This window comes from Salvelinus namaycush, chromosome 2 (assembly GCF_016432855.1).
Source record: "Salvelinus namaycush isolate Seneca chromosome 2, SaNama_1.0, whole genome shotgun sequence".
Classification (NCBI taxonomy): domain Eukaryota; kingdom Metazoa; phylum Chordata; class Actinopteri; order Salmoniformes; family Salmonidae; genus Salvelinus; species Salvelinus namaycush.
Genome location: NC_052308.1, coordinates 35,940,094 through 35,963,272, shown reverse-complemented (window position 1 = coordinate 35,963,272; position 23,179 = coordinate 35,940,094). Strand labels below are relative to the sequence as shown.

At 41.8% G+C, this 23,179-nt stretch overlaps 1 protein-coding gene across 1 annotated transcript in view; it reads right to left on the bottom strand.

Moving 5' to 3' along the window:
- Positions 1–3,670: 3,670 nt before the first annotated feature.
- Positions 3,671–23,179, bottom strand: part of LOC120025701 (diacylglycerol kinase alpha-like) — a 33,149-nt gene continuing 13,640 nt past the window's right edge. Inside the window, exons 6-24 of the mRNA XM_038970276.1 lie at positions 23,011–23,060; positions 22,816–22,890; positions 21,727–21,843; positions 20,993–21,110; positions 20,439–20,527; positions 20,103–20,213; positions 19,921–20,019; positions 19,642–19,719; positions 19,126–19,199; positions 18,965–19,039; positions 18,385–18,470; positions 18,196–18,285; positions 17,827–17,987; positions 14,378–14,442; positions 14,150–14,240; positions 8,594–8,780; positions 7,995–8,115; positions 7,838–7,898; positions 3,671–4,699 (exon numbers count right to left, since the gene is read on the bottom strand). Of these exons, the coding sequence (XP_038826204.1) occupies positions 4,619–4,699; positions 7,838–7,898; positions 7,995–8,115; positions 8,594–8,780; positions 14,150–14,240; positions 14,378–14,442; positions 17,827–17,987; positions 18,196–18,285; positions 18,385–18,470; positions 18,965–19,039; positions 19,126–19,199; positions 19,642–19,719; positions 19,921–20,019; positions 20,103–20,213; positions 20,439–20,527; positions 20,993–21,110; positions 21,727–21,843; positions 22,816–22,890; positions 23,011–23,060 (1,829 nt within the window). The 3' untranslated portion in view covers positions 3,671–4,618. The remainder of the gene's footprint in view (positions 4,700–7,837; positions 7,899–7,994; positions 8,116–8,593; positions 8,781–14,149; positions 14,241–14,377; positions 14,443–17,826; positions 17,988–18,195; positions 18,286–18,384; positions 18,471–18,964; positions 19,040–19,125; positions 19,200–19,641; positions 19,720–19,920; positions 20,020–20,102; positions 20,214–20,438; positions 20,528–20,992; positions 21,111–21,726; positions 21,844–22,815; positions 22,891–23,010; positions 23,061–23,179) is intronic.

Sequence of the window (23,179 nt, the reverse complement as noted above, 5' to 3'; positions counted from 1 at the left end):
CCCAGTCTGAGCGCTCTGGAGCAGGTTTTCATCAAGGATCTCTCTCTACTTTGCTCCGTTCATCTTTCCCTGACCAAGGCCCTTCTCCCCTGATTGCGCAGTTTGGCCGGGCGGCCAGCTCTAGGACGTCTTGCTGGTTACAAACTTCTTCCATTTAAGAATGATGGAGGCCACTGTGTTCTTGGGGACCTTCAATGCTGCAACAAAGAAATGTGTAATCTTCCCTAGATCTGTGCCTCGACATAATACTGTCTCGGAGGTCTACGGACAATTCCTTCGACCTCATGGCTTGGTTTTTGCTCTGACATGCACTGTCAACTGTGGGACCTTTTATAGACAGGTGTGTGCCTTTCCAAATCATGTCCAATAAATTGAATTTACCACAGGTGGACTCCAATCAAGTTGTAGAAACATCTGAAGGATGATCAATGGAAACAGGATGCACTTGAGCTCAATTTTGAGTCTCATAGCATAGGGTCTGAAAACCTATGTAAATAAGGTATCTGTTTTTTATTTTTAATAACATTTGCAAAAATGTCAAAGCTTTGTCATTATGGGGTATTGTGTGTAGATTGATGAGGAAAATGTTTTATTAAATACATTTTAGAAAAAGGCTGTAACGTAACAAAATGTGGAAAAAGTCAAGGGGTCTGAATACTTTCCTGAATGCACTTTATGTCTCTGAAGCAAAGGAAAACATTTCTGGTTTGCACCATGTGCCTCCTTCGCATAGAGTTGATCAGGCTACTGATTGTGGCCTATGGAATGTTGTCCCACTCCTCCTTAATGGCTGTGCAAAGTTGCTGGATATTGGCAGGAACTGGAACACTCTATCTTACATGTCGATCCGGAGCATTCCAAACGTGCTCAATGAGTAACATGTCTGATGAGTATACAGGCCATGGAAGAACTTGGACATTTTTAGCTTCCAGGAATTGTGTACAGATCTTTGCGACATGTGTCCGTGCATTATCATGAGGTGATGGCGGTGGATGAATGGCACGACAACGGGCCTCAGGATCTCGTCACGGTATCGCTGTGCATTCAAATTTTCATTGATAAAATGCAATTGTGTTCATTGTCCATAGCTTATGCCTGCCCATACCATAACTCCACCACCACCATGGGAAGCTGTTCACATCTGCAATACGCTTGCCCACACAACACCATACACGTTGTCTGTCATCTGCTCGGTACAGTTAACACCGGGATTCATCCGCGAAGAGCAAATTTCTCCAGCGTGCCAGTGCCCATCGAAGGTGAGCATTTGCCCACTGAAGTCGGTTACAACGCCAAACTGCAGTCAGGTCAAGACTCTGGTGAGGATGACGAGCACCCAGATGAACTTCCCTGAGACGGTTTTTGACAGTTTGTGCAGACTTTCTTCGGTTGTGCAAACCTACAGTTCCATCAGCTGTCTGAGTGGCTGGTCTCAGACGATCCCACAGGTGAAGAAGTCGGATGTGGAGGTCCTGGGCTGGAGCGGTTACACGTAGTCTGCGGTTTGAGGGCGGTTGGACGTATTGCCAAATTCTCTAAAACGATGTTGGAAGCGGCTTATGTTAGAGAAATTAACATTCAATTATCTGGCAACAGCTCTGGTGGCCATTCCTGCAGTCAGCATGCCAATAGCACGCTCCCTCAAAACTCGAGACATCTGTGGCATTGTGTTGTGTGACAAAACTGCACATTTTAGAGTGGCCTTTTTATTGTTCCCAGCATAAGGTGTGCCTGTGCAATGATCATCAGCTTCTTGATATGCTACACCTGTCAGGTGGATGGATTACCTTGGCAAAGGAAAAATGCTCAGTAACAGGGATGTAAACAAATGTGTGCACCAAATTTGAGAGAAATAAGCTTTTTGTGTGTATGGAAAACGCCTGATCTTTTATTTCAGTTCATGAAACATGGAACCAACACTTTACATGTTGTGTTTATATTTTTGTTCACTGTAGTTCTAGTGTTGCAGTCATTTTAGGGAAACTCCTGAAGACGATGGCTTCGTCCCAAATGGCACCCTACTTTGGCCTACTTTGGACCTGTCTCTGAGCTCCGTTGGGAGTCCCACTGTCACGCCCTGACCATAGTAAGCTGTTTTTCTCTGTGTTGGTTGGGGCGTGATAGTGACTAGGGTGGGTCATCTAGGTGTTTGTATGTCTATGTTGGCCTGATATGGTTCCCAATCAGAGACAGCTGTTTATCGTTGTCTCTGATTGGGGATCATATTTAGGTAGCCATTTTCCCCATTGTTAGTTGTGGGATCTTGTCTACAGTAAGTTGCCTTTGTGCACTCCAGTAGCTTCACGTTTCGTTTGTTCTTTATTGTTTTGTGAGTTTCTCTTTATTAAAATTATGTGGAACTCTATGCACGCTGCGCCTTGGTCTCATCATTACAACGAACGTGACACCCACAGCCATTAACACCAATGGCCAACAAACACAAACCTGTTAAGTATGACACAGCACCACTATGACAGCTGCCCAACTGCCATTGACACCCTTTATAAAAGTACATTCTGTCACGTAGAGCGATATCCTTCTGGTAACTGACCTTGAGAAAGGCAGTGTCACGTGTGATCCCTCTCCGGCCTCTAGGTCACCAGGCTGCTCGTTATGGCGCACACCTGTCACCATCTTTACGCGCACCTGCGTGTCATCAGACTCACCTGGACTCCATCACCTCCCTGCCCTATATATGTCACTCCCTTTGGTTCCTTTCTCAGGCGTTATTGTTTCTGTTCCAGTGTTTAGTCTGTGTGTTGTTCGTGGTTCTTGTTTTGTTTTATGTTGCATTTATTTATTAAAACACTCACTTCCTAAACTTGCTTCCCGACTCTCAGCTCACATCATTACAGAATAATGCCTCACCTAAGGGAAGCATCAGGGGGTGTTTTTATTTATTTTTTTGTCAGGTGGAATGACGTCGGGTCCAGGAGCCGCTACGGGCTTTCATGCCTTAGCCGGGCTCGTCGGGCTTCCTCTCTGGCCTCTAGGTCACCAGGCTGCTCGTTATAGCGCAACCTGTCACCATCGTTAGGCGCACCTGCGCGTCATCAGAGTCACCTGGACTCTATCACCTCTCTGATAACCTTCCCTATATATGTCACTCCCTTTTGGTTCCTTCCCCAGGTGTTATTGTTTCTGTTCCAGTGTTTAGTCTGTGCGTTGTTTGTGTTTCTTGTTTTGTTTTATGTTGCATTTATTTATTAAAACACTCACTCCCTGAACTTGCTTCTTGACTCTCAGCACACATCGTTACAGGCAGAGATAAGAAATTGCTGTCTTTTTTTAAAGATCTCTTACCATGATAGATACATGAATACACATACTGTAGGCTAAACATTTATTTCTTTAAAGAGAAAAGCCAGGTCTCTTTTTTTCTTGAGGACAGCATCTCAGTAGTTGTGGTTTGGAAGCTGTCTCACTAAGCAGAGAGATTAGGTTAGTGTTCATGAGGAAGTGCTGCTTGTGACAAAGTGTTAAAGGCCCAATGCAGCTGTTTTTTAAAATCTCAATATCAAATCATTTCTGGGTAACAATTAAGTACCTTACTGTGAATGTTTTCAATCAAAATGCTTAAAAAGAAACAAAAATAGCTTCTTAGCAAGAGCAATTTCTCAAGCAAGAATTTTGCTATGACTTAGGGAGTGGTTTGAGTGGGGAGGGGAAAACAGAAAACTAGCTGTTATTGGCAGAGGTTTGGAACTCTTTCTTATTGTTCTTTTAATGCATTTACCTGATGTCACCAGGCAGGCCAACACTGCATCCCATCAAAACCACCTGAAATTTCAGTCTGTCTTTTCGAACAGCTCTTACATAAAGGGCATTATCATAATTTTCACAATTTCGCAGTATTATTCCAACCTCATAGTGTGGAAATATATGTAAAACACAGAAAAATCTAATTTGACTGCACTGGGCCTTTAAGTGAGGTCGGGCAACGCGAACGATACCCTCAGCTGTCTGAGCTGTATCCTCTACAAGAAACTTGCTGAGTAGGCGAAACATACTTAGATTTGACAATGAACGGCATTATATAGCGACACAGACTATTGGCCTATCACGTTAATCAATATGGATACAAAAACATTTGTGTGAAAATGCTATAGAACGCAGAAAAACAAACAGGAAATCTATTACTGTGCTGAGACATAATAATAAGGCTTAAAAGTAATCAAACTCATGGAATACTATGGAATTATACATAACTAATACAAACAGATACAAAATGTAATAGCAATGTAATATAAAGCTAACATTAAGGGACTTACTCAAATCAACACAAGCCTGGGATAGTTCTGAGTTTTTTGTTATGGAAATGAGTAGAGTATCAATGTGAATCAATGGCTACTAGTGTTTCAGGAAGAAATTCAGACATGAAGAATGTTTTTACGAAAATGTTGGTTCCTTTATGGCAGTGGTCCTTCAGCAGTCAGTGGACCTCTGCTTCTGGGTGAAGTTTCCCCTAGGTACAGATCTAGGATAAGCATCCACTCACCCAATCCAAACCTTAACCATTAGTTGGGAAAATGAAAAACTGATCCAAGATCAGTGTCAAAGCGCAACTTCACCCTACACCCGGACCTATTCAGTCTCAGTGCTGCAGCCCACCTTTCCTCTACTTGAGGTGGAAGAAGCCTGATGATTTGGCAGGAGCAGCCATCAGCATGTTGGCTTGGTTCTTGTGTGTGATGTGGATCTGAACACAGGGTTGAAAATTCAGGAGGTTTTACAGTCATCACAGTCTACAACAGTGTTTCCCTTATCCCCATACCCTCTTGTGGTAGGCAAACATTTTTGTCCTATCCCTGCACGGATACACCTGATTGAAGTAATTCAACTATTATTGAAAGTCGGGACAATCCTTATCCGGCAGGGAAACTTTTTTTTTTTATAGCATTATTTGAGATTAATTTTAATTTAAGGGAATTTTATAAGGGAAATACTTGTTTTTGGAATTTTTTTAATATTTGCAATATTATTAATTTCCATGTCTGCTCTACGAACGGAAATGCCCTTGTCCGGAGCAAAGGATCCCAATTTCAAACTCTCAAAAAATGTGTTTAAAATTGTATAAACTGGTTATAATTCATATTAACTGAAAAAGGATCTTATGTCGTTTCTTGCAATAGCCCTCTGAAACTTTAAATAATATTGATCTCAAAACTGTGACTCCTAAAAATGTTTGGTCCCCCCAAAAATTGGTAAACTGTCAGATTTGTCTAAAACCCTAAATGATTCAAGAATGAGCACGGTCAGCTCCACAATAAGGACCATTTCTTCATGTCCTCATTACATGTAGTGCAACAAGACCGCTCATGGTCTGTAAAGTTGTCTACTTTTAATACATTTAAAACAAGCAATATTGAAATCACCATGGTCACAACAATAAACTGTCAACTCCATCTCCTTGATAGGATATACATTTTGGTTCAGATTTTTATTTGAGGGTTTATAGTCATAAAGCAACGGAGGAAAAACAAAGGGATAATGTTAGCTTTATAAAATATTGTTTTATGTTCTTTCTCTAGAAAAACATGCCAAAATGCTAATGAAATTAGCCCTGGAGTATTATATAGTGGTATAAAACGAAACAAAATTAAGTTTGGAGAGTTGTACAAACATTTGAATAATCTGTTAGAATTAAACAAATCAAGACCTTCAAACACTTGTTGAACTATGTACAAATTAAATGCCTTTTATAGCGTCAGACGGAGTTGACATAAATCCATTTAGTTGCATTTTATGGATATTTTTTGAATTAGGATGTTGTTCCTTTACATGGTGTGATTGGTGATACTTTGGTCTATCAAAAATATATACAGTTGAAGTCGGAAGTTTACATACACCTTAGCCAAATACATTTAAACTCAGTTTTTCACAATTCCTGACATTTAATCCTAGTAAAAATTCCCTGTCTTAGGTCAGTTAGGATCACCACTTTATTTTAAGAATGTGAAATGTCAGAATAATAGTAGAGAGAATTCTTTATTTCAGCATTTATTTATTTAATCACATTCCCAGTGGGTCAGAAGTTTACATACACTCAATTAGTATTTGGTAGCATTGCCTTTAAATTGTTTAACTTGGGTCAAACGCTTTGGGTAGCCTTCCACAAGCTTCCCACAATAAGTTGGGTATATTTTGGCCCATTCCTCCTGACAGAGCTGGTGTAACTGAGTCAGGTTTGTAGGCCTCCTTGCTCGCACAAGCTTTTTCAGTTCTGCCCACACATGTTCTATTGGATTGAGGTCAGGGCTTTGTGATGGCCACTCCAATACCTTGACTTTGTTGTCCTTAAGCCATTTTGCCACAACTTTGGAAGTATGCTTCGGGTCAACATCCATTTGGAAGACCCATTTGCGACCAAGCTTTAACTTCCTGACTGATGTCTTGAAATGTTGCTTCAATATATCCACATCATTTCCCTTCTCATGATGCCATCTATTTTGTGAAGTGCACCAGTCCTTCCTGCAGCAAAGCACCCCCATAACATGATGCTGCCACCCCCGTACTTCACGGTTGGGATTGTGTTCTTCGGCTTGCAAGCCTCCCTCTTTTTCCTCCAAACATAACGATGGTCATTATGGCCAAACAGTTCTATTTTTTGTTTCATCAGACCAGAGGACATTTCTCCAATTAGTACGATCTTTGTCCCCATGTGTAGTTACAAACCGTAGTCTGGCTTTTTTATGGCGGTTTGGGAGCAGTGGCTTCTTCCTTGCTGAGCGGCCTTTCAGGTTATGTCGATATAGGACTTGGTTTACTGTGGAAATAGATACTTTTGTACCTGTTTCCTCCAGCATCTTCACAAGGTCCTTTGCTGTTGTTCTGGGATTGATTTGCACTTTACGCACCAAATATGTTCATCTCTAGGAGACAGAACGCATCTCATTCCTGAGTGGTATGACGGTTGCGTGGTCCCATGGTGTTTATACTAGCGTACTATTGTTTGTACAGATGAATGTGGTACCTTCAGGCGTTTGGAAATTGCTCACAAGGATGAATCAGACTTGTGGAGGTCTACAATCTTTTTTCTGCGGTCTTGGCTGATTTCTTTTGATTTTACCATGATGTCAAGCAAAGAGGCACTGAGTTTGAAGGTAGGCTTTGAAATACATCCACAGGTACACCACCAATTGACTCAAATTATGTCAATTAGCCTATCAGAAGCTTCTAAAGCCATGACATAATTTTCTGGAATTTTCCAAGCTGTTTAAAGGCACAGTCATCTTAGTGTATGTACACTTCTGACCCACTGGAAGTGTGATACAGTTAATTATAAGTGAAATAATCTGTCTGTAAACAATTGTTGGAAAAATTACTTGTGTCATGCACAAAGTAGATGTCCTTATCGACTAGCCAAAACTATAGTTTGTTAACAAGAAATGTGTGGAGTGGTTGAAAAACGAGTTAATGACTCCAACCTAAGTGTACGTAAACTTCAGACTTCAATTGTATATATTTCACATTTGTGTTAATATTAAGACAAATATTTGTGAATATTTGAGATTGGTCCGTCTTTCAAGAATCGCTGAATTAATGAATCAAAAAGACCTTGATTAGTTGTCTGGTGTGTCAGTGTAGGGCTAGAAAAAAAATGTGTCTGGTCTGGTAAGGGTTGGGAAACGCTGATCTCCAGTACATCACATTGTATTTCTGAAACAAAATTGAGTCAAGAGACTTGGCCCACTGCTAAAACTAACAAGCCAACATAAGGACATCAACAATGTTTATTTTAGAATAAATGTTTCTCCAGTTGTCACAATTTCTAATTCAATTGGTCATAGAGATCCCACGGCCAAACTCACTTAAGGGGTATATTAATAACACTTACAGTGCAGGGAGGCTGCATCCAGGGCTCACCATCAATCTGCATAGGCAAGGCTTTATGTGTCCTGAGAAAGGCAATGAGAGAGAGATATGTTTTAATACCAAAAGTTAAAAAGGCATAACACCTGAAGAATTGTGTATAGAGCCTGTATTAAGTCTACCTGATAGTGATCTGTGATGTTTGAGCCAGTCTGTGTCCAGCCCTCTTCAGCCCAGAATAGATCTGACCCATCTCAATCGCCCCCTCCAACCCCACCACCTCAATCCGCTTGTCACTTAGGTCTGTGGGGGGAAAAGAAAACATGAAAATATTGTCAATAGCTCATTAAGCATACATTCATTCTCATACATAGTGACTTAACTACTGTAATACAAATTATATCATAATAATTTGGTGGGTGCTTATATTGCTCCTATGTCTTGCATGTACAAGTGTGTATTAATATGTATGTGGAGAGTGGGGTCATGGCCAGAGTCTGCCATTATCAACGGCGACCCCGGAGCAAATAGGGTTAAGTGCCTTGCTCAAGGGCTGATCAACAGATTTTTCACCTTGTCAAGTATTCGAAATCGCAACCTTTTTGTTAGTGGCCCAATGCTCTAACCACTAGGCTACCTGCCGCCCTCCAAAAATAAGACCATATGGTCTGTGTGAGGGGAAAAGTGACAATATTACATACAATGCTACAGTAAACATTCATATCACTAGGCAACAAAATAAACCTCCAACAATGTATGAGATAAGCATGCCCTAAAGTACCTTGTGAGCTCATTTTCAGAACGTCGTGGTCAGTGACGACCTCAGGCGGTTCCTCTTCTGACACATTGTCTCTGTCTGCCTTCTTAGCCTCACCCCACAGGTTGGAGCCGCCGTGCATGCTGGGTATGTTGATGACTGCAAGGCCCTCCAGAGAGTGACCGCTCAGGTCCAGCGGTGTCCCACAGCACTGAGAGATAGACGGGCAGACAGGTAAAGAGGGTAAACGGGTAAAGAGACAAAATTAATTATTGCTAAGACTATCTACAGTGCCGGGGAAAAGCATTTGCCCCCTTTCTGATTTTCTCTATTTTTGCATATTTTGATACAGAATGTTATCAGATATTCAACCAAAACCTAATATTAAAAGGCACCTGAGTTCACCTATAACTACAAAAATGTATACTTATTTTATTTAACTAAGAAAATTATGCAACACCCAATTTCCATGTGAAAAAGTAATTGCCCCCTTACACTCATGGCTGCATTCCATACACTTAAAAGACACACGCTATCCCCTCAGCCCTCAAATGAAGTGGACACTTCTGATGACGTATCATGATGTCTGACGAGTATACACTTGCTGGGCGAGGGAGGAAGGAATGATTTTTAAATGGACCGCGTTTGCTCGGAAATTCGTCACTCGTTCATCCCGCGATGATTGTGTTTTCAGCCACAGGTAGCTTGTGGGTGATTTATATGCGCTACAGTCAACTATGATTGCATGTCTACTTATATTAACTATATAATTATTAATATACGCCTACTGTATGATAGCTAGCAAATTAAATAGCTAACTAACGTTAGCCTGCCTAGCTACTTCTGAAGAAGGAAAAACATTTATTTATATAATTTCCAAAAGCTAACTAAACATTTATGAGACGTATTTGTGCATTAGTAGCACAATTTCGAACTTATTTACAAATATGGCCGCGGGGATTACCCCAAGAGCATAGGGCTCAGGGTTTAGGGCCAAGGGCTGTCTACTTTGAGTTTGAAATGCAGCCAATAACTGGCTGTGCCACCTTTAGCTGCAATGACAGCAACCAAATGCTTCCTGTAGTTGTTGATCAGTCTCTCACGCCGCTGTGGAGGTATTTTGGCCAACTCTTGCATGCAGAACTGGTTTAACTCAGCAACATTTGTGGGTTTTCAAGCATGAACTCCTCGTTTCAAGTCCTGCCACAAAATCTCAATTGGGATTAGGTCTGGACTTTGACCAGACCATTCCAAAACTTCAAATTTGTTGCTTTTTAGCCATTTTCATGTAGACTTGATTGTGTGTTTTGGATCATTGTTTTGCTACATGACCCAGCTGCGCTTCAGCTTCAGCTCACAGACGGATGGCCTGACATTCTCCTGTAGAATTCTCTGATACAGAGCAGAATTAATGGTTCTGTCTATTAAGGCAAGTCTTCCAGGTCCTCAAACCATCACACTACCACCACCATGCTTGACTGATGGTATGAGGCTCTTACTGTGGAATGCAGTGTTTGGTAGGTGAGGTGAACGAATTATCTCTGCATGTGTGGTTCCCACCGTGAAGCATGGAGGAGGAGGTGTGGGGGTGCTTTGCTGGTGCAACTGTCGGGTGATTTATTTAGAATTCAAGGCAGACTTGACCAGCATGCCTACCACAGCATTCTGCAGCAATACGCCATCCCATCTGGTTTGCGTTTAGTGGGACTAGCATTTGTTTTTCAACGGGACAATGACCCAAAACACACCTCCAGGCTGTGTAAGGGCTATTTCACCAAGGAGAGTGATGGAGTGCTGCATCAGATGACCTGGCCTCCACAATCACCCAACCTCAACCCAATTGAGATGGTTTGGGATGAGTTGGACCGAAGAGTGAAGGAAAAGCAGCCAACAAGTGTTTAGACTGTTGGAAAAGCATTCCTCATGAAGCTGGTTGAGGTCCAAAAGACTTCTTAACAGCTTCTACCACCAAGCCATAAGACTCCTGAACAGCTAATCAAATGGCTACCCAGACTATTTGCATTGCCCCCCTCTTTTATGTTGCTGCTACTCTGTTTATTATCTATGCATAGTCACTTTAACTCTACCTACATGTACATATTACCTCAATTACCTCGACTAACCAGTGCCCCCGCACATTGACTCGGTACCGGTACCCACTGTATATAGCCTTGCTATTGTTATTTTACTGCTGATCTTTAATTATTTGTTACTTTTATTTTTTATTTATCTATTTTATCCTCAACACTTATTTTTCTTAAAATTGCATTGTTGGTGAAGGGATTGTAAGTAAGCATTTCACTGTATTCGGCGCATGTTACAAATAAAAATTGATTTGAGATAATGCCCGAGTGTGCAAAGCTGTCATCAAGGCAAAGGGTGGTTACTTTGAAGAATCTTGTTTAATACTTTTTTGGTTACTACATGATTCAAATGACGGGTCAAGCAAGTCTCTTCTTCTTATTGGTGTCCTTTAGTAGTGGTTTCTTTGCAGAAATTCGACCATGAAGGCCTGATTCACGCAGTCTCCTCTGAAAAGTTGATGTTGAGATGTGTCTGTTACTTGAACTCTGAAGCATTTATTTGGGCTGCAATTTCTGAGGTGCAGTTAACTCTAATGAACTTATCCTCTGCAGCAGAGGTAACTCTGGGTCTTCCTTTCCTGTGGCGGTCCTCATGGGAGCCAGTTTCATCATAGTGCTTGATGGTTTTTGCGACTGCACCTGAAGAAACGTTCAAAGTTCTTAAAATGTTCCTGTTTGACTGACCTTCATGTCTTAAAGTAATGATGGACTGTCATTTCTCTTTGCTCTTTGCTTATCTTCTGTATACCATCCCTACTTTGTCACAACACAACTGATTGGCTCAAACGCATTAAGAAGGAAAGAAATCACACAAATTAACTTTTAACAAGGCAGACCTGTTCATTGAAATGCATTCCAGGTGACTACCTCATGAAGCTGGTTGAGAGAATGCCAAGAGTGTGCAAAGCTGTCATCAAGGCAAAGGTGGCTACTTTGAAGAATCTCAAATCTAAATTTATTTTGATTTGTTTAACACTTTACTACATGATTCCATATGTGTTATTTCATAGTTTTGATGTCTTCACTATTATTCTACAATGTAGAAAATAGTAAAAATAAAGAAAAACCCTGGAATGATTAGGTGTGTCCAAACTTTTGACTGGTATTGTATATATTTGTTTTAGCTATTTATTTTGCCTGTGTTTCAGCCTAGCTTAGTGCTTTCTATGGTGGTGGGGCAGCCAGCGGGAAATACAGAGCGTAGGGGTTAGTAATGTTCTCTAGTTGCGCCGTGATTGGCTCAGTGTTCTGTCACTCATGGGGACACTATATCGCCGCAAAATCTACAGGGAGAGCTCGAAAATTAAAGTCCCTTGGGTGCTGCCATAGATTTACATTAGACGTACCTATCCAAGAAGGCTCAAGGTCATTGGCCACAGATAAAATGACGTCAAATAACGTTATATCTACCGTAGCTTTGATTGGACTGATCATGTCAACATCATACTTTCAAAATCTTAGCTAGACAAGCAGTCATCATCATTAATCAAGTCGACAGTCTACTGGCAAATCCTTTTCAATACTCTTCATATGAAGATAAATTATAGATAAAACACATCTGTGCTCATCGGCCATAAACATTACACAACAAGTTGTAAATCGCAAATTCAGGAATCAGTGTCTAACTGCAAGCGTTGCAAAGCAATCAATAGCCTGCTATTCAGTGGAGAGGGTGTGTGGTCCAAGTCTGGGTTTAAGGGTCTCTTTTCCAAGCTTAAAAAGGATAAAAATTCACAATCAACACCATGGGCCAGAAAAGGTTGAATACATAGGCCATGTTGTCAATCCAGCATGACTTCTGATGCGTTCAAGACAACTGGAAACTCTGAAAAAAATTAGTGCCGACTGGGAAAATACGGTTTGAATGGTCATCCAACTCAGAATTCCAAGTCGGGAACCCGGGCCTCTTGCTAGAGCTCCGACCTGAAGATCACTGACGTCATGATTCAACCTCCCAGTTGTCTTCAAAGCACCATAAATCCAGAGAATGCCAGACATTGATGACAAAGTTTGATGACAAAATTTACCCATAAGAAGGATTGCCACGCCACCTTCCTGTTCAAGTGAGCACAGCACAACAAGGTGAGTCCAAAAATGTCTTGTATGCTGCTGCATAAATGTTGTAATATGCCAGGGAGATATGTATACTGTAGCTAAGAAAGTAATACTAAGTGTATGTTGTGTAGTAAGATGTTAGTAGCTCATGTGCATCACCCCAATAAGATGGTCTATTTACCCCTCTTAATTTTGCCTGCTGTTCTAACTTGGTGGTCCACATGTAGCCTATAGCCTGTTTTAGAGAAATGTAATCATTGAATATTGTAAGAGCTTTCATTGTCTGCTTATATTCCCCCTTTATTTATCCTTCGATTCGGACTTGGTATACAGAGACAATACTGTAAGAACGGCCCATGTGCTGAATTCTGTCGCTGTACATTTCAAAAGTGCTGAACAAATAGTTATATTGACTACGTCCGTTCTAGCTCGCTCATTAATGTCTTAATCGAAATGACGGATTGCCTCTTATGCGCTCATTGTTCCCTTATGCCATAGTTTGTACATCTCAATTGTCAGTAGAAACCACATTTTTTTAAGCAAGTCAGCCATTTCAGCTATGTTTTTTAAAAAGGCAGTAAATGAGGCTGAATGAACTGTTTCGCTGCCAGACAAGGCTCCGCTGATAGCCAGGTGTAGTGGTGGTAAGGATTCACCCCATGGTGCTGAAAGAAAGCTCTGCTGTTGGGATGGCTTTATGTAGGCCCTAACAGTTTGTGGGTAACCTTTGTCGCCATTATAGTGGAATTAATGTATTGTTTAGCTTTTAGGCATGCATCATAAAAAAATATGTTGAATTTGCCCCACCAAGATTTACATGATAAAGTCGCAAGTGGACATGGGTCCCATTATGCCTGGCGAAAACCAAACACTGCATTCCATAGTAAGAACCTTATACCAACAATCAAGCATGGTGGTGGTAGTGTGATGGTTTGGGGATGCTTTGCTGCCTCGGGACCGGGAAGACTTGCATTAATGGAAGGAACCATGAATTCTCCTCTGTATCAGAGAATTCTACAGGAGAATGTCAGGCCATCCGTTTGTGAGCTAAAGTGCAGTTGGGTCATGTAACAAGACAATGATCCAAAACACACAATAGAGTCTACATGAAAATATCTAAAAAGAAACAAATTTAAAATTAAAGGTGGCTCAACCAGTTATTGAGTGTAAGGGGGCAATTACTTTTTCACACAAGGGCATTGGGTTTTACATAACTTTGTTTATGAAATATGAATGGTGTTATTTGTTCACTCAGGTTCCCTTTATCTAATATTAGGTTTTGGTTGAAGATCTGCTAACATTCAGTACAAAAAATATGCAAAAGTAGAGAAAATTAGAAAGGGGGCAAATATTTTTTCACAACACTGTGCACTTAAACTATGGTAAGATCCATTTAACCACAAACTAAAATAACTAGGATTCAAGACTCTTCAGTGTTCACCTCAATGCTGAGACACTCCTTTAGCTTCTTGCAGGAGGCAGAGATGGTCTCAGAGGTGGCAAACTCAAAATACCACAGTTTGTTCTTCATCCTTGCAGAGAAAACAAAAAGCACATTGTTTTGGGTCAGTGCTCAGAGATAAAAAAAATCACACCCAGCCATAACAGATTTTTCACTCTTCGCACTCAACACTCTTTGTTTGATCCTTGACCTTTCAGTCACTCTCACCTGCTGTTGAACTTCTGAGGGTGCTTCTCCCTCATGGAGTGAAAACGGTGAGCAATGGAGGCATCCTGTCAATTAACACATTGTAGCATTTACATGTGTTCAATAAATCTTTATCACCACAAAAGGGCAATTTGTAACAATAAGAAAACAAGAGCACAATGACAAGAAAAATCACAGTCACATCAGTGCCTTCGGAAAGTATTCAGACAGACCCTTTGACTTTTTACACATTTTGTTATGTTACAGCCTTATTCTAAAATGGATTAAATAAAAATCTCAGCAATCTACACAAAATATCCCAAAATGACAAAGCGAAAACATATATATATATATATTTTTTTACAAATGTATAAAAAATTCAAAACAGATACCTTATTTAAACTTATGTTGAAGTCAGAAGTTTACATACACCTTAGCCAAATACATTTAAATTCAGTTTTTCACAATTCCTGACATTCAATCCGAGTAAAAATTCCCTGTCTTAGGTCAGTTAGGATCACTACTTTATTTTAAGAATGTGAAATGTCAGAATAATAGAAGAGAGAATGATTTATATCAGCTTTTAATTCTTTCATCACATTCCCAGTGGGTCAGAAGTTTACATACACTCAATTAGTATTTGGTAGCATTGCCTTTAAATTGTTTAACTTGGGTCAAATGTTTTGGTTAGCCTTCCACAAGCTTCCCACAATTAGTTGGGTGAATTTTGACCCATTCCTCCTGACAGAGCTGGTGTAATTGAGTCAGGTTTGTAGGCCTCCTTGCTCGCACACACTTTTTCAGTTCTGCCCACAAATTTTCTATGGGATTGAGGTCAGGGCTTTGTGATGGCCACTCCAATACCTTGACTTTGTTGTCCTTAAGACATTTTGCCACAACTTTAGAAGTATGTTTGGGGTCATTGTCCATTTGGAAGACCCATTTGCGACCAAGCTTTAACTTCCTGCCTGATGTCTTGAGATGTTGCTTCAATATATCCACATAATTTTCCTCCCTCATGATGCCATCTATTTTGTGAAGTGCACCAGTCCCTCTTGCAGCAAAGCACCCCCACAACATGATGCTGCCACCCCTGTGCTTCACGGTTGGGATGGTGTTCTTCGGCTTGCAAGCCTTCCCCGTTTTCCTCCAAACATAACAATGGTCATTATGGCCAAACAATTCTATTTTTGTTTCATCAGACCAGAGGACATTTCTCCAAAAAGTACGATCTTTGTCCCTATGTGCAGTTGCAAACCGTAGTCTGGATTTTTTATGGCGGTTTTGGAGCAGTGGCTTCTTCCTTGCTGAGCGGCCTTTCAGGTTATGTCGATATAGGACTCGTTTTACTGTGGATATAGATACTTTTGTACCTGTTTCCTCCAGCATCTTCACAAGGTCCTTTGCTGTTGTTCTGGGATTGATTTGCACTTTTCGCACCAAAGTATGTTCATCTCTAGGAGACAGAACGCGTCTCATTCCTGAGTGGTATGACAGCTGATTTCTTTAGATTTTCCCATGATGTCAAGCGAATAGGCACTGAGCTTGAAGGTAGGCCTTGAAATACATCCACAGGCACACCTCCAATTGACTCAAATTATGTCAATTAGCCTATCAGATGGTCCTAAAGGCATGACATCATTTTCAGAAAATTTCCAAGCTGTTTAAAGGCATAGTCAACTTAGTGTATGTAAACTTCTGACCCACTGGAATTGTGATACAGTGAATTATAAGTGAAATAATCTATCTGTAAATAATTGTTGGAAAAATGACTTGTGTCATGCACAAAGTAAATGTCCTAACCGACTTGCCAAAACTATAGTTTGTTAACAAGAACTTTGTGGTTGAAAAACGAATTTTAATGACTCCAACCTAAGTGTATGTAAACTTCAGACTTTAAACTTCAACTTCAACTGTATTCAGACCCTTTGCTATGAGACTTGAAATTGTGCTCTGGTGCATCCTGTTTCCATTCATCATCCTTGAGATGTTTCTACAACTTGATTGGAGTCCACCTGTGGTAAATTCAATGGATTGGACATGATTTGGAAAGGCACACACCTGTCTATATAAGGTCCCACAGTTGACAGTATATGTCAGAGCAAAAAACAAGCAATGTTGAAGGAATTGTCCGTAGAGCTCCGAGACAGGATTTTGTCGAGGCACAGATCTGGGGAAGGGTACCAAAAAGTGTCTGCAGCATTGAAGGTCCCCAAGAACACAGTGGCCTCCATCATTCTCAAATTGAATAAGTTTGGAACCACCAAGACTCTTCCTAGAGCAGGCCGCCCGATGGTCTGATGGTCACTCTGACAAGAGCTCTAGAGTTCTTCTGTGGAGATGGGAGAACCTTCCAGAAGGACAACCATCTCTGCAGCACTCCATCAATCAGGCCTTCATGGTAGAGTGGACAGACGGAAGCCACTCCTCAGTCAAAGGCACATGACAGCCTGCTTGGAGTTTGCCAAAAGGCACCTAAAGACTCTCAGACCATGAAAAACATGATTCTCTGATCTGTTGAAACCAAGATTCAACTCTTTGGCCTGAATGCCAAGTGTCTCGTCTGGAGGAAACCTGGCACCATCCCTACGGTGAAGCATGGTGGTGGCAGCATCATGCTGTGGGGATGTTTTTCAGCAGGTGCTGGGAGACTAGTCAGGATCGAGGCAAAGATCAACGGAGCAAACTACAGAGAGATCCTTGATGAAAACCTGCTCCAGAGCGCTCAGGACCTCAGACTGGGGCAAAGGTTCACCTTCCAACAGGACAACGACCATAAGCACACAGCTAAGACAACGCAGTAGTGGCTTCGGGACAAGTCTCTGAATGTCCTTGTGTGGCCCAGCCAGAGCCCGGACTTGAACCCGTTCGAACATCTCTGGAGAGACCTGAAAATAGCTGTGCAGCGACACTCCCCATCTAACCTGACAGAGCTTGAGAGGGTCTGCAGAGAAGAATGGGAGAAACCCCCCAAATACAGGTGTGTCAAGCTTGTAGCGTTATACCCAAGAAGAATCGAGGGTGTAATCGCTGCCAACGTTGCTTCAACAAAGTACTGAGTAAAGGGTCTGAATACTTATGTAATTAATGTGATATTTCAGTTCATTTTTAATAAATCAGCAAAAATATCTAAAAAACTGTTTTTGCTTTGTCATTATGGGGTATTGTGTGTAGATTGAGGGGGGGGAAACAATTTAATTGATTTTAGAATAAGGCTATAACCTAACAAAATGTGGAAAAAGTCAAGGGGTCTGAATACTTTCCGAAGGCACTGAAGCTACATCACTCACAGATGTCACTGTGATTGTGATTTGTCTTACCAGTCTGCTCATGTCTTCTTATTGCTGCAAACAAACTACCAAAACTGACAGGCAGGATAAGGCAGTTAAGAGAGACATACAGGTGATTGACTGTTGGAGTCTGTACATTATCCAATCAGCAGGCTCTATGACCCCAAGGTCGTCACTCACCACGCCAATAGAGAAGTAGTTATTGATGATCTCGTTGGGCACAGGGTCTCCTATCTCCTGGGGGTCCTGTGAAATCACCTGCACACTCCAGCGGTCCATAGGAACCAACGAGCTCTCCTCGACCTCCTTCAGAATCTCTCTGAGATCTGTGCCCTCGTAACCTGCAGGGGTTTCCATGGACACAGAGGGTTTACACAAGAGAAACACATGATTAGCGTTTATTTTGGGGTACCTTCCTTTTAACCAAAGCCATGGGATGCATTCTAAATAGCAAAGTATTCCCTATGGGCCCTGGTCAAAAGTAGTGCACTACATAGAGAATAGGGTGCAATTTAGGACACCCCCCATTATGTTAAACACAGCCCTTACCTCCTCCCCAGTGGAGGCAGCGAGCAAGGTCGTTCCCTGTGCCAAGTGGCAGGACCGCCACTGGGGGACGCACCGGCAGGTCAGCTTTGTCTGAGAACACACAGAGGCAGCCATTGTTCAGCTTTAGAGAACCCCAGAGACCTTGACTACTGTTCATGAACCTCTGAGGGGACAGGAAGCAACCCACACCTATAGCATCTAGAATCCAGCCGACTGTGCCGTCTCCACCACACACCAGGATCCTGTAGTCATGAAGGTTCCGAAAGAAGTGCAGTCTGATATGGATACACATACACATTAAATCAATCAAAACTATTTATAAAGCCCCTTTTTTACATCAGCAGTTGTCACAAAGTACTTTTAGTGACCTTTCCCAAACCACATAGAGAAAAAGCATACTATAATTAAGCAATAAGGCCCAAGGGGGTGTGGTATATGGCCAATATACCACGACTAAGGGCTGTTCTTCCTTATTGCCTTATTGCTATTATAAACTGGTTACCAAAGTAATTAGAGCAGTAAAAATACATGTTTTGTCATACATGTGGTATACGGTCGGATATACCATGGCTGTCAGCCAATCAGCATTCAGGGCTCGACCCACCAAGTTTATAATACCAATGAATATAATATCCCATAAAAAAGGATTAAGAAACCATATACCCACTGTCATAAGGGAAACATAATGCTGTCATAACAATAACATAACAGTCCACAAACAGTCCACTTTCCCACCTCCCACCCCTGATCAACCTGTACGTGTAGTTACCCTGGTCCAGGGCCTCCATTGGAGAGGTTGTAGACCTGCCGTGGGTTCAGTAGATACTGAAACTTCCTCAGCACTCTGAAAAATACATGACATTCACTCACAGGAGTACATTAGTGCAGGCTAGGAAATGTTTTATGATGTCTGTCCTGATCTGCCCTTACCTCTCCCCCTGCTTCCCTCCACTCTTTGGGTTCACAAACACCAGGAGAGGGTGGGTGTCTGGAATAGGAGCAATCTGCAGAGAGAGATGGGGAGGAGATAAGATTAACGTGTGCATGCACTGGTGTGCATGCCATGCAGCAGCCAGCACAATACAATTGCAGTCAATAAGAGTGACAGAAGCAGGTCCATAGCAAATAAAAATGCATTACTGGCTTTCACACATTTGTGTTAAAGCACATGCTAATGGATAGGACAGGGCTGCCAACTCTCTTCCTGGAGATCTACTGTCCTGAAGGTTTTCAGTCCAACCCTAATTTAGCGTATCTGATTCAGCTAGTTAAGGTCTTGTTAAGCAGCTAATAAGTAGAATCAGGTGTGTTAAATTAGGGTTGGACTGAAAACCCACAGGACAGTAGATCTCCGGGAAGAGGGTTGGGCAGCCCTGAGACAGGGCCAGTAGTGTGTGTGAAGTAGATGGTACGGTGTCCCTGTCAGTGGAACTAAGAGGACCCTACCTGCAGAATGTGCCCGTCTGGGGTGATGTCATCCAGGTTAGTGTCCTCCATGGAACTACTCCTTCCTTCTTCATCCTTCTTCAGAAACAGAGAGGGTTAGGAGCATAGCAAGGGATATACACATTTGACACATACTGTAGGATTATTGGGTGACAAAAAAATCTGCCAACATTTTTTGCTTTTAGCTGAAGCATAGCCTGAATGGCTATAAACAGTGTGACTTCATTTGCAACTCTTATGGAATGGAGTCATGGGCTTGTCGTGGGTTCAATGGCTGACCTTGGAGGATGAGTATATGGCCCACGGTGGCAGAATGTGGTCTCTTAGCGACCCGCAGTCGCACGATGATGACCCGAAGTTGACACAGTCGTCATGGCGCTAAAACAAGACATTCATTGCAAAGACTAGTGGCAGCATATGTGTACACATACAGCCAAGAATGTAAACGCACACACACTTACCATCTGTTGGCACCACACGCAATGCTTCCCTGCCAGGGTCTTGATCTTCTTGTTGCAGAAGTGACACTTACTGGAGTCACAGTCAGCACTGACCCAGCCGTGAGCTGGAATCTGGAGCAGACAGACAGAGGGACAACATCCACAAACACATATGAACACTATAGCCACCAGGGCAAGATTTTGCTGACTGCATACACACTCTTGAAAAGGACATGACTATGATCAGGTGTGCAGATGAATCAAAATGAGGGTCTAAGGTCTAAAATCATGATCATATTCAGGTCTAAAATCATGATTCTGGAATGAAATGTGAAACAGAACTCTATTAAGGCTCACCCCAATCTGTTTTTTGGATTTAACAAAGGTGCAGGCACATGGACCAGGGTTCTTGTTGGCACAGTGACCATGGACAGTGTACTTGCACACTGAGGGGGAGAGAAGAACAAGGCCACTGTTAAGCATTTCTCTTTGAAAATGTTATCGTGTTTTTTTGTTATCGTGTTTCCCTACTAGGCTTAGGTTTGAGTAGCATATGGTACAGATCTGTGTAGCAATCAGGGAACCAAATGGGAATAAAGAACTACAGCAGTGGTCACTAACCCTGGTCCAGATGAGCTATAGGATGTGCAAGCTTTTATTCTAACCCAGCACTAACACACCGGAATCAACTACTCATACAGACCTTGGTTAGTTGAATCACGTGTGTCAGTTGTTGGGCTGGGACAAAAGCATGTATGCCCTAAGGCCTGTACACTGTAGCTCTCAAGGACCACACTTCAGTCAGTGACAACAGAACTACAGTCTCTACTCAGACACTCAGAACTTCAGTCTAAGTATATCTATGAATATGAGACAGAGGTTGCCCCCTTGTGACGGTATAGAGCTATTACAGGTGCAGCAGAGGCCCTGTTTCCTGAGGCCCAGCAGCATGCTCTGACACACGTTGCAGTACACAGGCTTGTTGAAGTGCTTCATCCTCCAGATGTGCTGCCCATCCCTCTCTGCCATCTGAGAGAGGAGCGAGAGAGAGAGAGGGGGGAAAGAGAGAGAGAGAGAGAGAGAGAGAGAGAGAACTGAGAGAACTGAGAGAAAAGAGAGAGAGAACAGAGAGAGAGAGAGAGCGAGAGAGAGAGAGAGAGAGAGAGAGAGAGAGAGAGAGGGGAAGGAGAGAGAGAGAGCGAGAGAAAGAAAAAAGAGGGGCAGGGCCTTTGTTAACAACTAATGTAAACAGCAGAGTAGTCTCTCTTGCATTGTAGACTCATGGAAAGGGAGACACCGTGGCTGTGCCTCTGAAGCGACTAACAGCATGGTAAAGTAAACAGCACGCCAATCCAAACAAGTATAATTTGTATGTGTGCAGACTTATTTCTGATACAGTATTGCCAACAAAGTCTGAGGGCCGTAAATATATAGATTTTTGGATAAGACAGGGACAAGATAAGACATAACTTTGGGGTGACATTTAAAAGTATCATCTAAACAAAATTGAATAAAGCTTTATTGAGATGTACAGTAGTTGAACCATACAGCTCATAGCAAATGTTCTAGACATAAGGAGTCTATTGTCACGTGCTGAATCATGTATACTGATTGAGTTAACCAGATGAGTCAGAGTCTGGCTTGCCTTGAGTCCCAGCAGCACCAACAGGGGCACGTTGTTCATCCCTCCCTGGATCCACTCCTGCAGGGTCACCGCTCCACTGCTGTCAGCATCCATCGCCGTCATCATGTCCTTCAGCACCTTAGGGACCAATCGGAGTAGTTAGACTCCCACTGATCCTGGTTCCTGACCAATCACAATACAAGTCTCTCTGCGCTGCTGCCAGGTGTTAGCCCTATAGAACCAAAGTCTATAACCAGAACATCAACCCTCAAACCAAATGACATTTTATCTAATTTTGGACTCACTTATCTTAATTCATTGGAAGCTTAATTTCCATGTATGGACATCACTTCAGATTTAATTTTGTAGATTAAATAGAATTTCACTTGCAGAACAAACTCTAACCTGACAAATATTAAGTATGCAATCTCTTATCTGATAATCTCTGTAATCTCTTTTTTGATAATTAGAATTGATGGAATGTCAAGTGTAAGCAACATGCAGTGTTGTACCTAAATACTGTTAACATTAGTCTCTCATCGCTAATCACTACAACTCTCTAACCAGAAACTTGCACAAGGACTGTAACTGGGTTCTGGGTGGGGGCGTTGGGCCCAATTCAATCAAGACCACTAACTAGATTACTGGGGTGAGACAAAACAATTTGAGAGAGTGTGTATTTAGATTAATGTGGTCTAATTCTTTCCATGAAAATAATGTTTGCCCCGTCAACCAAAAAGAAAGGCATAATAATTCCAACATCAACACTGTTGTTTACCCTTCGCTGAACCCTGAGGGGTATACTACAAAGCAGGATCAATAAGCTATAGCCAGCAATCATTATAAACAACCAGAAGTAACTGTTGATTTTCTGATTCATTAAGAAAGCTAAACTAAGATATGTGTTTTTTGGTTGTTGAGTCAATTAGACCATGCCCATTTCAAGATTATCTTAAAAAAAAATGATTTCGGAATATTTAGTCAAGTTAGCTGGCCACCTCCTTGATCCTGCTTTGTAGTATACCCCTCTGGTGAACGTTTTGCTTGAATATAAGACCCAGTGAGTATTCCCATAAGGATAGTTGACAGGCATTTAAGTGGATGTCTTACCGGTCTGAGTTCTGTCACGTCCCAACCCAGGTAATCTGCCGCACGCATCATCTGGGTGATGATCCGATCCACTTCCTTATTGAGAGTAAAACCACAGTTTGTTCTTTCACAACTCCTACTGTTCACTACATCACCTTGATTTAAAATGAGAGTAGAATGTATTCATAATACAGAAAGTACATTTCAGTCACTTACTGAGCTGTCCAGGAGTCCGTTGCCATCTTTGTCATAAAGTTTGAAAGTAACTGAAAGCACAACAGGTGATGAAATGAGTAAATCAATAACAAATCCTTTTTGTTTTCACTCACTCCTTATCTCTCCTCACTGGTCAATTGAAAACAGCTAAAAGATCAACCCATCATGG